The sequence below is a fragment of the Diadema antillarum genome, unplaced genomic scaffold, assembly GCF_040938485.1.
Source record: "Diadema antillarum isolate AM-2024a unplaced genomic scaffold, OU_Dant_1.0 seq00001121_RagTag, whole genome shotgun sequence".
In the NCBI taxonomy this organism is placed as follows: Eukaryota; Metazoa; Echinodermata; class Echinoidea; order Diadematoida; family Diadematidae; genus Diadema; species Diadema antillarum.
This window is the reverse complement of record NW_027271935.1, coordinates 1,441,843-1,454,001: the sequence shown is the minus strand read 5'-3', so window position 1 is coordinate 1,454,001 and position 12,159 is coordinate 1,441,843. Positions and strand designations below refer to the sequence as shown.

Here is a 12,159-nt window from a genome sequence, read left to right as displayed (position 1 = left end):
CCCCCCCCAAAAAAAAAAAAAAAAACAACCCCAAACAAACAAACAAAAAAACAAACAAACAAACAACAAAACTAAACAAAACAAAACAAAAAACACGAGTTTTCTGATCATTTACATTTTAATCATTATTATTGACTTTTTTTTTTGTTCTGTTCCCGCCTTGCATTCCACTGTTTATCGTCAATGATATTCTTCTTCTTTGTGTATCTTTTACCGCTTGTACCCCCTCTCAATCTCTTTCTTTGTCATGTTTGTCATCATCTTCCTCATTTTCTCATTCGTTTCTTCAACCCTCCTCAACATTATCCTCTCTCCTTTCTATTTCCCCTTTTCTCTATTCCACTTTCTCCCTTTCTCAATCTCTCTCTCTCTCTCTCTTTCTCTATCCATTCTCTATTTCCGTCTCTATCTCTATCCTCTATCTCTCTATCTCTATCTCTATCTCTATCTCTATCTCTATCTCTATCTCTATCTCTATCTCTATCTCTATCTCTATCTCTATCTCTATCTCTATCTCTATCTCTATCTCTATCTCTATCTCTATCTCTATCTCTATCTCTATCTCTATCTCTATCTCTATCTCTATCTCTATCTCTATCTCTATCTCTATCTCTATCTCTATCTCTATCTCTATCTCTATCTCTATCTCTATCTCTATCTCTATCTCTATCTCTTTTATCTCTATTTATATCTTCTTTCTTCCACAACAGATCTACGACGGCAACAGCACGTCCGCCTCCCTCATGGGCACTTGGTGTGGAACAAATAGTCCTGGTATTGTTCAGAGCACAGGCAGCAGCCTCTTCATGCGATTTGTGACGGACTTTTCTGTAAATGTTGTCGGCTTCTCCGTAAACTACGACATGTGGGAAGTGGGAAGTGAGTATAAATCCCCGTGCAAGACTTAAACGTATCCGGGCAATTACCCCTCCCCCCCCCCCCCCCCCGGCAATTACCCCCGGCTAAATTCTGGTTAATCGTAAGGTTAGAGTAAAGATTATGGTTAGGTTTAGGGTTAGAGTTTGGGTTAGGGTTACGATTAGGTTCAGGATTAGGATTAGAGCCATGGAGAGGGTCCGGGCTAATTGCCCAGGGGGTAATTGCCCTAGACCCGACTTATAATGATACCAGGTCTGCCAACACTCCCACATCCAAATCAGGGAGATTCCACACAGCAATCAGGGAGATATCTGTGTGTTACATGCATTTCAATGGGCAAAAATAATACCCAAATCAGGGAGACGTTAATATTCTCTTATTCACACATGAACAGACTACTTTGACATTTTCAGGGAGACTCCTGTAGAATCAGGGAGACTTGGCAGCGCTGTGATACATGTACAATTGCAGATACTCGCAAGAGATTGGTCCCACCAAGAGGGTTCTAGAGAATGGAGTCACAACCGTCTTATTTCCTTTGCTAGATGTTCGAAGCCGCCGCTCAAAAATATTTGAAGCATGTGCCAAACAGGATCTGCCGCGCAGATAGGAAGACAATTGACTTGTGTCTCATTGCATAATCACTAGCCACTTTCAAAGGAAAATATTTCTTTGTGATGGTAATTACTTTTCGCTTTCCCTTCTTATAAAAGGTATAGTGGTACAGACATGAGGATGCGCGAATAGAAATTGAGCAAAAAATGCTGAAATAAAGATGAAAAATACTCCGCTGGTCACACCTGGTCACTAATCTGATATATCTATCAATAAAGAATTATACTTGAGATTATTCCATATTAGTTTTATATGTGGAAACTAAGCGGAAAAGTGATAAAACCAGCTCTCCAGGATGGTACAGTTTTAAACATTTTCACATGATACAGCTGTGATTTACACTTTTGCGCAAATTTCTGGACGGAATTGTCTTTTGTTTTTAATACATGCTTTATCATTAATTGAAATTTCATTTCATTTAATAAAGAGATAAGCAAAATATGGCCAACATTATGATAACGTTCAAAATTAATCTTCAGAATGCTCAGCAAGACGGCAGCAAGGAACATCGATCATCAAAGGCACAAGTGCACCTGTGGAATTCCTTTGTACACCAATAGAAATCAGACAACTGTTTGATTAATTACAGCCAGTTGGAGCTCCATGTATAAACCTCCGTGGTCCCACAAACAGTTCCAGATTGAATGTCATGTGATGCCGCTTAAGGCAGATGTAAAATAATTGAGTATACTTATTTGAAAAGTTTGATCTCGGAACGAATCAAGCGCCATATTCAAACATTTTAAACCCATCATCACAGAGAGCAAAATGAGATGAACCTTTCCAGTGATGCCTCACTAGTCTCGTAACAAGGAATATTCTTGAAGTTATAATTAAGATATCCCCTGTTTTCTCATTATTTGCTTTCTGTTTAGCAGCTTTAATCGCAAATATCTGAAACCAACACGAATGGAATTACATTGTACAATTTGAACTTCGTTTTTACGATCAAACTCTTTATTTTCAGTTGTATGTATAATAAAAGTAGACCTAAATATACATAGAACATAAATGCTGACCAAATTTATCAAAATCGCAATGACAACATTTGTGCTAAAAATAAAACGCTATTACTAATACTTAAAATAGAGATAATGATAATAACTTCAGGATAAAGAGTAGATGAATATTACATGTATTATGCAGCAGCTTGTATTATGTTGAGAAATAATGAACACCTATTAATGTACTGACACAAAATGTCGGCATGCTATACATTATTGATGAGGTTTTTTTTCTCTCTCTCTTCTAAAAAGTTTTAAATATACACATAGTCTTGAATACGAACCCTACCCCTTAACAATTCCATTGCAAGTTTAATATATCTCTGAGTACAATACGTTGACTTTCACAAATAAATAAAATTCATTCTCCGCTCTGCACATTTCATGTCCTTCAGTTAATTCAAAGGAAATAAAAAACAAAACACAAAAACCTACACACAAGCAAGTATAGGCGACAGAAAAGCAACACAAACAAACCTCTTCGGGGTTATCGTATCAATAATTGTTTTTGTTCATGTTCGTTATTAGATTGTGGCAGCGCTTTCACCAGCGAACGAGGGTACTTCATGTCACCGGAGTACCCCTCCAAATACGAGAACAACTATGACTGCTCCTCCACCATAACCACGACCCCGGGAACAGAAATAACGATCAGTTTTCTCTCCATGGATCTCGAACGGCACACTGACTGCGAGTACGACTACGTCGAGGTAAAAAAAAGAAAAAAAAAATCTTAATAATAATATATATGTATATATATATATATAAAAGCAAAACAAAACAAACACATAAACAAAATCATACGTCTAGAGCACTCTCCTTCGTTGTTAGCTCAATAGATCGCGAATGTTTGTAAGTCTACAATGTTACTTTACACGAATGTGTACAGAAGCATTGATGTATGGTTAAAATACACCAGACCTTGAATAAGTATAATCCCCTTTACACGACGTATCACGTCTCGGAAAAAAAAAAATGACGACAAAAGAGAGAAAAAACAAAACACCAAACCATTTCATCTCGGTTACCATTTTCCAAGAACGACTACACATTAGACTGCTTTTTTATGTTGTAGCTTAACTTTTGTGCTCATTTCTTTATCACTGCTTATCTTTTGTTTGTTTGATTGTTTGTTTTCTGTTTAACTGATTCATATATATATATATATATATATATATATATATATATATATATATATATATATATATATATATATATATATATCCGTTTGGTATATATCCGTCGGGAATATGTAGTTTGTTGAGGATTGAAAAGTGCTCAATGCTGTAAAGCAGAGCATATTAAGCGTATCCACCTGTGTTTTGGTGCCTTGTCTGCTACCGGCGGTTTCACGCTGTCGCGATCCTCAGGCAGACTGACAAAGTGGTGTGTTTCTGTGCTCATGTGGCGCGGTGGATCAGTTTGACGCATAGATGATTTTTCTTTTCTGGTGTCTGCATTTGGATATAAGCTCGGACCTTTTATTGAGTGCGTTTTTGTTTCGGATGATGATGGCCTTCTCATCGAGGCAGAGGTTGCACAGGCCACTCCTTCTTAGAGTTAAGTTTGACTTCTTTTGGATGTCCCATGTCAGTGTGAACTTTACGCGTTTTTCTTTCAGGCTCCAGATGTATTTTGAGAGTTGGGTTTCGTTTTTTGTCACGGTATTTCTCATTCTGGATGGATTTAACATGATTCCTATATCTGTCTTTGAAGGTACCCCCCGCCAGCCCGTACTAGCACCTTTCCTCGTTGTCATGCTTGACGGTTCGGTTGCCTTATACACAAGAGCCGTTTCCATGCATCTTCCTCTCAACGGGCATTGATCTTTTTCGCGGCAGTTGCATTTGGGTTTGGGTTCGGTGTCACGTGACTTGGATTGTTTGATAACTCTTTGGTTGTGGGATTTTATGACTGCATCCATGTTTTTCATGCAGCTGTAGCTCACTTTTACCGTATTCTTATTGAATATTGGGTTCAGCTTGTGCCCTTTGGGAAAGTGTTTGTTGATGAGCTTCAGAAATCTACCCCCCCCCCCCCCACGTTTGTCTTGGTCGCTGCATTGTAAGGTGGGTTGAACCATGTGATATTCCTGCTCCTGTTTTTCCTTTTTCTTCTCTTTCCCTCTTCACTCGTTTTGGAGTACTTGATGTTTTTCTCGTAGCCGCTTTTTGTCAGGGCTTCGTTGTACAGTGGAGCTGCTGCGACTGCAGCTGCGTTGTGGAATATGTCTTCGTTTGAAGACAATGTCGATATGCGCTTTTCAACTGCTAAGGGTATTTGTGTTAGTGTAGGGGGCGGGTGGTTGGAGTCCCTATTGACTCTTGTACGGTTGGAAGGTGCCAGTGTCTAGGTTAAATGTGACATCTAGGTAGTCGTCACTAGCTCGATCGATCATTGGAGACACGCCCCGCAAAGGAACTACACCGCTGAATTATGACACGGATGAAATGTCTAAAACCAGGGGCGGATCCAGGGAGGACTGCAACCGGCGCACGCCCCCCCCCCCTTTATTTTTTTTTAAAACAAAAGAAATAAAAAGAAAAAAATGGGGGAGGGGTGCGTGCGCACCCCTTTAATTTCGTAAACGCGCCCCCTCTTTACGGAATTTCTGGATCCGCCCCTGCTAAAACTGTAACTGTAATGGTGGTCCATTATCTAATGACCCAGGCGTACGATGCAAATTTTGGTTCGTTGCATGATCAACATCAGTTTCAGTACGTTCAGTAAAATTCTCAAGGTTTGCTGACAATCTCATCAAGACTGACACAGGACAACACAAACAAACAAACAAAAAACATCACTTTCGAAGACAATGCCTCATCTGCTGCTGTTTTTCGTTTTCTGTCATTAAATCACAGAGAAGTACACGTATCAAAAAGGACAATGTAAATCTTTATAGTTGATAAATATACGAAATCCGAGTAGGTGACCTACAGCTATGCCGTTTAAAATCATTTTCACAATCTCCCTTTTCAAACCATTCATCTGCAGATCCACAATGGGGATTCTACGTTTGCAACTTCTCTCGGTAAGGTATGCGGGGACGTGATCCCCGAGCCCATAACTTCTACCGGAAACGCCATGACCGTTCACTTCCACACTGACAGCTCAGTGACCAGAACGGGATTTAGAGCGTCCTACACGGCAGAGTAGAACACATTGTACATCGTACCCCATAGTGGGCGCAGCGAAGACACTCGCTGGTATGGTAGTTAGTTTACTACGTTTCAGGCCGTATGACAAAAAAAAAAAGAGAGAAAAGAAATGCTTTCCAGATTTTTCTTCCTCCTTTCTCCTCTGCTGTTGAGATTATAATCATGACAATTTTTAAAGTAAGAGCCAGTAGTACAGACCTATTGTAAGGTTGATGGGTTTATTATAGGATGATATTGTGCCCAGTTCACAGGTTTCAACGACTTAAAGTTAAACCCTTTGTGTGTCAGAGACTTTAGGCAGTGCGTCTGTGAAGTTTTCGGTTTTGGAACTCAATGCACATGTCGAAGATATCGCTTTTTTTCTGACATACCAATACGAATGTGATAATTTTGTCTGATATTATACTGTGCATTCATTGTACCTATCATACTCTATCTCACAGTGTGCCGAATGATGCATGACAATACCACAATTTTTAAATCGAATTTGAAAAAAAAACCCTAACTTGGATCTTCTCTACTTTTTTGCATAAATAATTTCTATTATACACTGTCTTGTGTGAGTGCTGCAGAATTCCATATACCCTGACATTGATCGAGTCTTCTCTGAGCTAAAACCATTTTTTATGGTGTGCAAAGTTGTTCGCTTGTTTGTATGTTTTTTACTTGGACAATAGATAAATATTTTCTGTTTTTTTCTCTTTTTTTTCCGTTCCTGCGCTTTAAAGGGGAAATCCAGTCCAAAAATAAGTTGGTCTGAAAGGAAAGAGTAAAATATTACGAGTTCAATGGTAAAACTTTGATCAGAATCGGGTGAAAAATAAGGAAGTTATGACATTATTTGTCATACCCTCACAACTTGCCATATATAGTTTGCACATAAAATGTTGACATTTCCAGTTTTTCATTCAAATATAATCATGCCCGAGGCTCAAACCATGTTAAATCCAACTGTTCACTATTCTGAAGTAATTCAATCAGGAATAACATCATTTTTCAGATTTCAATGACAGAAACATTGAATTTTCGTCATTTTTTTTTAAAGAGATCAATGGAAAATTGTGAGGTTATGACATGGTTAGCTCACTCACTTGCAGATTCATATCTACTGTACAAGAACTGTTCTGTAGAAATTAGCAAAACTTCAAAATGTCATAAATTCCTTATTTTCATCCGATTTCAGTCAATTTTTACCTTTGAATTCGTAAAATTTTACTCTTTTTTATCAGACTAACTTATATTTGGACTGGTTTCCTCTTTAAAATAGCATGTCACTGATTGAGCAGCACATGAAATAGATAGATTCAGTTTCATTCTTAATCTTGAGAAACTTAATCGATCGGTGATGATAAAGGGAGACGTACATGTTCTTTGATTTGATATAGAAGTACAAGCGTTTAATCATCAATACTACAGTAGCTGTTTATGTGTGTGCCACTTTAATAAGCTTCAATAAAAAGTGAAAAACGTTTCATCAATCAACACCGTTTCGCAAGCAAATTAGTTGCTGTTTCACGTTCTATACATAATTTAAAACACTATTAGTGGTTAAATGGTAAGAACCTCTGCGTTTGCTTGCCCATTTGCTTGCCTGTATGTCTGTTGTTCTGTCTGCATGTCTGTATGTCTGTAATGTCTATTAAAATGTGTCGAATCTATATAATGGCTGTGCTATGGACAGATTTGTTGCAAACTGGAAGCTTTTTTGAAACGTTTTCGATTTTAGTTACTTCTTTGTTCTGAGAAGAGTACACATACATACTCTGACATACTACAAAATAATGACAACATATCGTAATGGCAAACTTTCCATCCCTCATCTCTCTCCCAGTAATATGAAGGTGCAAAAAAAAAAAAAAAAACTCGATGTATCGACAGAACATATATATATATATATATATATATATATATATATATATATATATACATTCAGCAAAAAAAAGAAAGTAAACACTTTTTTTGAGGTCATATTTTTCATAAAAGTTTTTTATGAAAACCAATGTTTTATATACCATATTAAAGGTAATTTAATTGGCTATAAAGGTAATAGGTCAATTAAAAAGAAAACATACGCTTGAGTGAGCACATTTGTTTTTGTCCTCCAAGGCACAAAATTGAAAATAGCAAAAATTGACATGTTCTCTTTCATTTGCAAATGCCTTTAACGATAACATTGACAACAAAAGACCACTTTAACACAAATAGAGACCTGAATGAAATAGGGAAAATAAATTTTTGTTCTCTTTATCTCTTTATAACCTCTAAGAAAAACAAAGTGGGAAACTAAAGGGGAAAACTAAGAATTTTCTGTCAAGTCAAACTTCAAATATTATAGGGAATAATAATATAAAGATGACCAAATGAGCAGAATTTCTTTCTTTATTTCTTTTGATCTAGTGATTTAAAATCCATTTGACAATTTCAAGAACCAAACATTATTTACAATTTCCTAACTTGAAAAAAGCTCAAATTTCAAAATCTCAAAATTTTTTGTTAATTACTTCTCTTTATGTTATTTCATTTGAATTTAGATTTGACATAAGATGCTTTATTTTCCTCCATTATATTTAGCCTTCATTGGTCTTTTGGGCTTTAAAGATATCATAGATATCAAAGGTTTATTTTTGCAACTTAATTCAGGTTTCTTTTTGTGTGAAATTTGTTGTTTATTCTTATTGTTCTATGGAAGAGCACATACGCATGAATGATAACTTGTTCAGTTTTGCAATTTTCACATTTGTGCCCTGGAAGAGAAAAACAATGGTGTTCACTCATGCGCAAAGTTTCCCTTTTTGTTGACCTACCAGGTTGATAGCCAATTAAATTACCTTCAATAAATGGTATATTAACATAAGCTTTCAGCCAAATATTCTATGAGAAATCTAAACTTGAAAAAGCATTTACTTTCTTTTTTTGCTGAGTGTATATATACATGTATATATATATATATATATATATACAGTATATATATATATATAAAAGCAAACTCTACCCTTCAAACACACACACACACACACACACACATACACATACATGCTTCAATTGTTTTTGAAAAAAATTGTCATCCTTGATGAAAGTTTACAATGCAACTCAATTACTCATGGACAGCAGTGAACTAAGTCGACAGTTAAAGATATAAATATCTTTAATGTTTATTTGGCACATGTGCGAAGGATCAGAAATTTTCATCAGTATCATTTGTGTATTTTCATGTGACGGTTTGCCAAGTAAATACAAATGTTAATCGATGATATCCTGTAACTGAAAGCGCAAGGGCACATGCGGGTAAACAACAGAGGGTAGATACATGTAAATGACAAATTTCTGCCTTCATGAGAAGACAGTAAATAAGGAAATGAAACAATTTAATTTCATTCAGTGCTCCATTTTTTTGCTCGCTTCCAAAGCCTGACCAAATCTATCATCTACATTGGCAATATCCATTATTTCAAAACGTCAGCTCAAGCTTTAGCAAGTATCTTTCACAGTACTGTTTCAGACATCAACGACTCCTGTGCCACGCCTTACGTACGACATGTTAGAAGGTTGTTGTTGATATTAAAGTTAGCACAGCGGACCCATCTTAAGATACGAAAGCACCACAGAAGGAGACCAATACAGTCCGACCTCTCCTATTCGGACATGTCGGGACCGGCGCTAATCCGGATAAGGGATTTGCCCGGATATGGGAGACTCGATGTTTGATACAAGCAGCTGTCGAAGAACGTGCCGTGCCCCAATTGAATTAATGAAACGTTTTCTGACAGTGTTCATGCGGTGATTTGGGGGTAGTGAATGCTTGAATGTCTGTTACTTAGGTGAAAATTAGAAGGAAATGCATGCTAATCATGTTGAGAAGATGTATACGTTGTGTAGGTATTTTGTTAGAGTTTGAAATCCCCCGTATTTCCCCTGCAATTATTACATTGAAAAACAAAACAAAACAAAACAAAAACAAAATCATGCCCGAGTAGATCGCATCCTGATAATAGAGAGATCTGGATAAACAGAGGCCGGATAGGAGAGGTTGGACTGTACATCTTTCTACACAGTTATAGTGCATCGTTCGGGGCGCAAAACAAATTACTGCATCAAGGTCAATGGTGCAGAAGAACTGTGATCAAACAATTGTGTGGCATAATCAGCATATAAAATTCATGTAGGTCACAAACTAGTATTTCATTACATAATATTACAGGCAGGTGAGTGAATAGAACTCACAAACTTGGTGAATACAATGCATAATGCACAGAAAACAGCATGCAAGATCACAATGACTTAATAAAAAAATTACAGCCCTTGTTACATTCAAAAAGGTCTATATCAAATCATCTTCCCAGAACTAAAAAAATACATTGCAACTGCTAAAAACCTGCCAGAAAATATGCGCCCTTGTAGCCAATACACATTCATGAAGGACATTAATACTGGCATACTATGATTGGGCCTCATTTGTCTGCTTTTGAAGATAGTGTTTGGTTATGTGACTAAATCATTGAAGACCACTTCTCGTCAAATCAATCTATGCAACAAAGATGTAAAATAAGTTACAGTACATAACTTTTTTGATAAAAAGTCAGGTATTAAAGTGGCAATTTTGAAGTGTTGCAATTTCTTGATCTCATTGAAACATTGCTATTACTTATGGTTTTAAGGAGACTAATGGCAAGACAGGGTTCTTAAATGGAATCATAAAAACAACAAAAATTAGAGCATTCTTTTGTGTTTGAAGTTAAAAAATGTGATATAATCATAAAATAGACCATTGTTGTATAATCAGTCATATATAGGTGACTACCATTATAACACAGTCGTACGGATGAGCAGTTTATTTCTAAAAAAAGCAGTGTCGCTTGAGGTCAACATGTTATATGATCTTCTCTGCATCAGATAAGAAGTTTTGGGCAGCATACGCCTCTATCCTTGATAAGCTCCGAGACAATTTTTACATCTGAAACTGCAGCATACAACCTACAGGGAATACGAGCTGCAGACCCAAGAGACAACCTGGTAAAAGGAGCAAAAAAAGACGACATTAGCGATGACAGTGATATGGAAGACACCAACTTAGGCCTTCCCACTGGCGCCACCTCTATCAGCACCCCCAGCTACCGGGTCGGAACCCACAGGCCCTGACGCCGTGCTCACCGCTGCAATACTTGCTGCATATTCTAAAGAGACATCATGCAACTTTCAGCAAATGATCAAGAGAGCAGTAGACTCACTTCTCGAAAGTATCATGAGTGTAGAGTGAGCCATCGAGTTTGAAAGGCCAGTGCGTGGATGACCAGGAAAAGAAAAATGTTACCCTGGAAAAGAAATTAGAAAAAATGGAGTCTGACATGGAAAAAATGAAAGGAGAAATTGCAAGACATGACGCAGAAGCAAACAATACCAAGCGGTTTTCACGTCGCAACAACTTCAGGATCGTCGGGAAAGAAGAGACTGCCAAAGATGAGCGCGAAGACTGCATCGACATCATCGAGAGAATAATCAAGCAGCACTTCGTCATGGATGTCAAGGTGGAGCGAGCCCATCATGACAGAAAGAGAGGAGAGAAGCCTAGCCACATATAGGTGAAAGTCTTGTCCTACAGAGAGAAGGTGGAAATCATGAAAAATATGCGATTAAAGCTTGATAAGGAGAAATTCTGCATCACGGACGACCTCACCAAAGACAAAGTGGTCAAAACAAGTCCTGCATCTCTACGCCCAGGGAACAAAACTCCATTTCTTCACAGGAAAATGGCGTAATTTTAGTGGTCTTTTGCATCTGTTTTGATGTAACTTTATACTACAGATGTATTGTATAATTGATGAAAATGATATCAATTGTTGAAAATATTCATATTGTTATTTTGTAAAATTATAATGAAATTGCAGAAAATTGATGCATGTGAAAAAATGGCTATAGAGAATATATCAAATCAAATATATTGTATCAAAATTTCATTTTTGCAACAAAAAAGTATACAAAGATGTGTACATAATAATTTTGGGGCCTGAATTTTTTATTTGATACCCAAAGTTCATTATAACCAAGTTTGCTCTACCAGGAGGGCAGTACTGTGAAACACTGACTGATATAAAGACTTTTCATTACCTCATAATCTTCATTTAAAAAAAAATAAAAATGTGAGCATAGAAAATTAGCATACCGTCTCACATAGCATACATGTTTCATTAGCAGAGAATGTGTTCTTCTTACCTCTGGAAATAGGAGATCAATACACCTGATACAGTGGACTCCTGTTAAACAAAGTCCTCAGGACCAACAGTTCTCTTTTGTTACATCGTAATTTCATTATAATTGAACAGTAATGTATACATACAAAGAGATAAATACATAAGAATTTTGGGACCTGAATTTTACTTCTTTGTAACAACAATTTGTTATGACCGTGATCGTTAGAACGGGAGTACACTGTATATGGTAATTCAAGAAAGCATCTATAGTAAGTACTGTATAGACAGCTAAAGGCAAGGATGGTATTAGATTAGAGC

The 12,159-nt window shown here is 36.9% G+C and overlaps 1 protein-coding gene across 1 annotated transcript; it reads left to right on the top strand.

The window, feature by feature from the left end:
- Positions 1-710: 710 nt before the first annotated feature.
- On the top strand, positions 711-5,654 carry LOC139743905 (exoskeleton protein RP43-like; the record flags this gene model as incomplete). The annotated part of the gene is made up of 3 exons (XM_071654370.1): positions 711-879; positions 3,027-3,208; positions 5,493-5,654. Coding segments are annotated over 3 exons (513 nt in total), but the record flags the coding sequence as incomplete, so codon positions are not given.
- Positions 5,655-12,159: the final 6,505 nt, after the last annotated feature.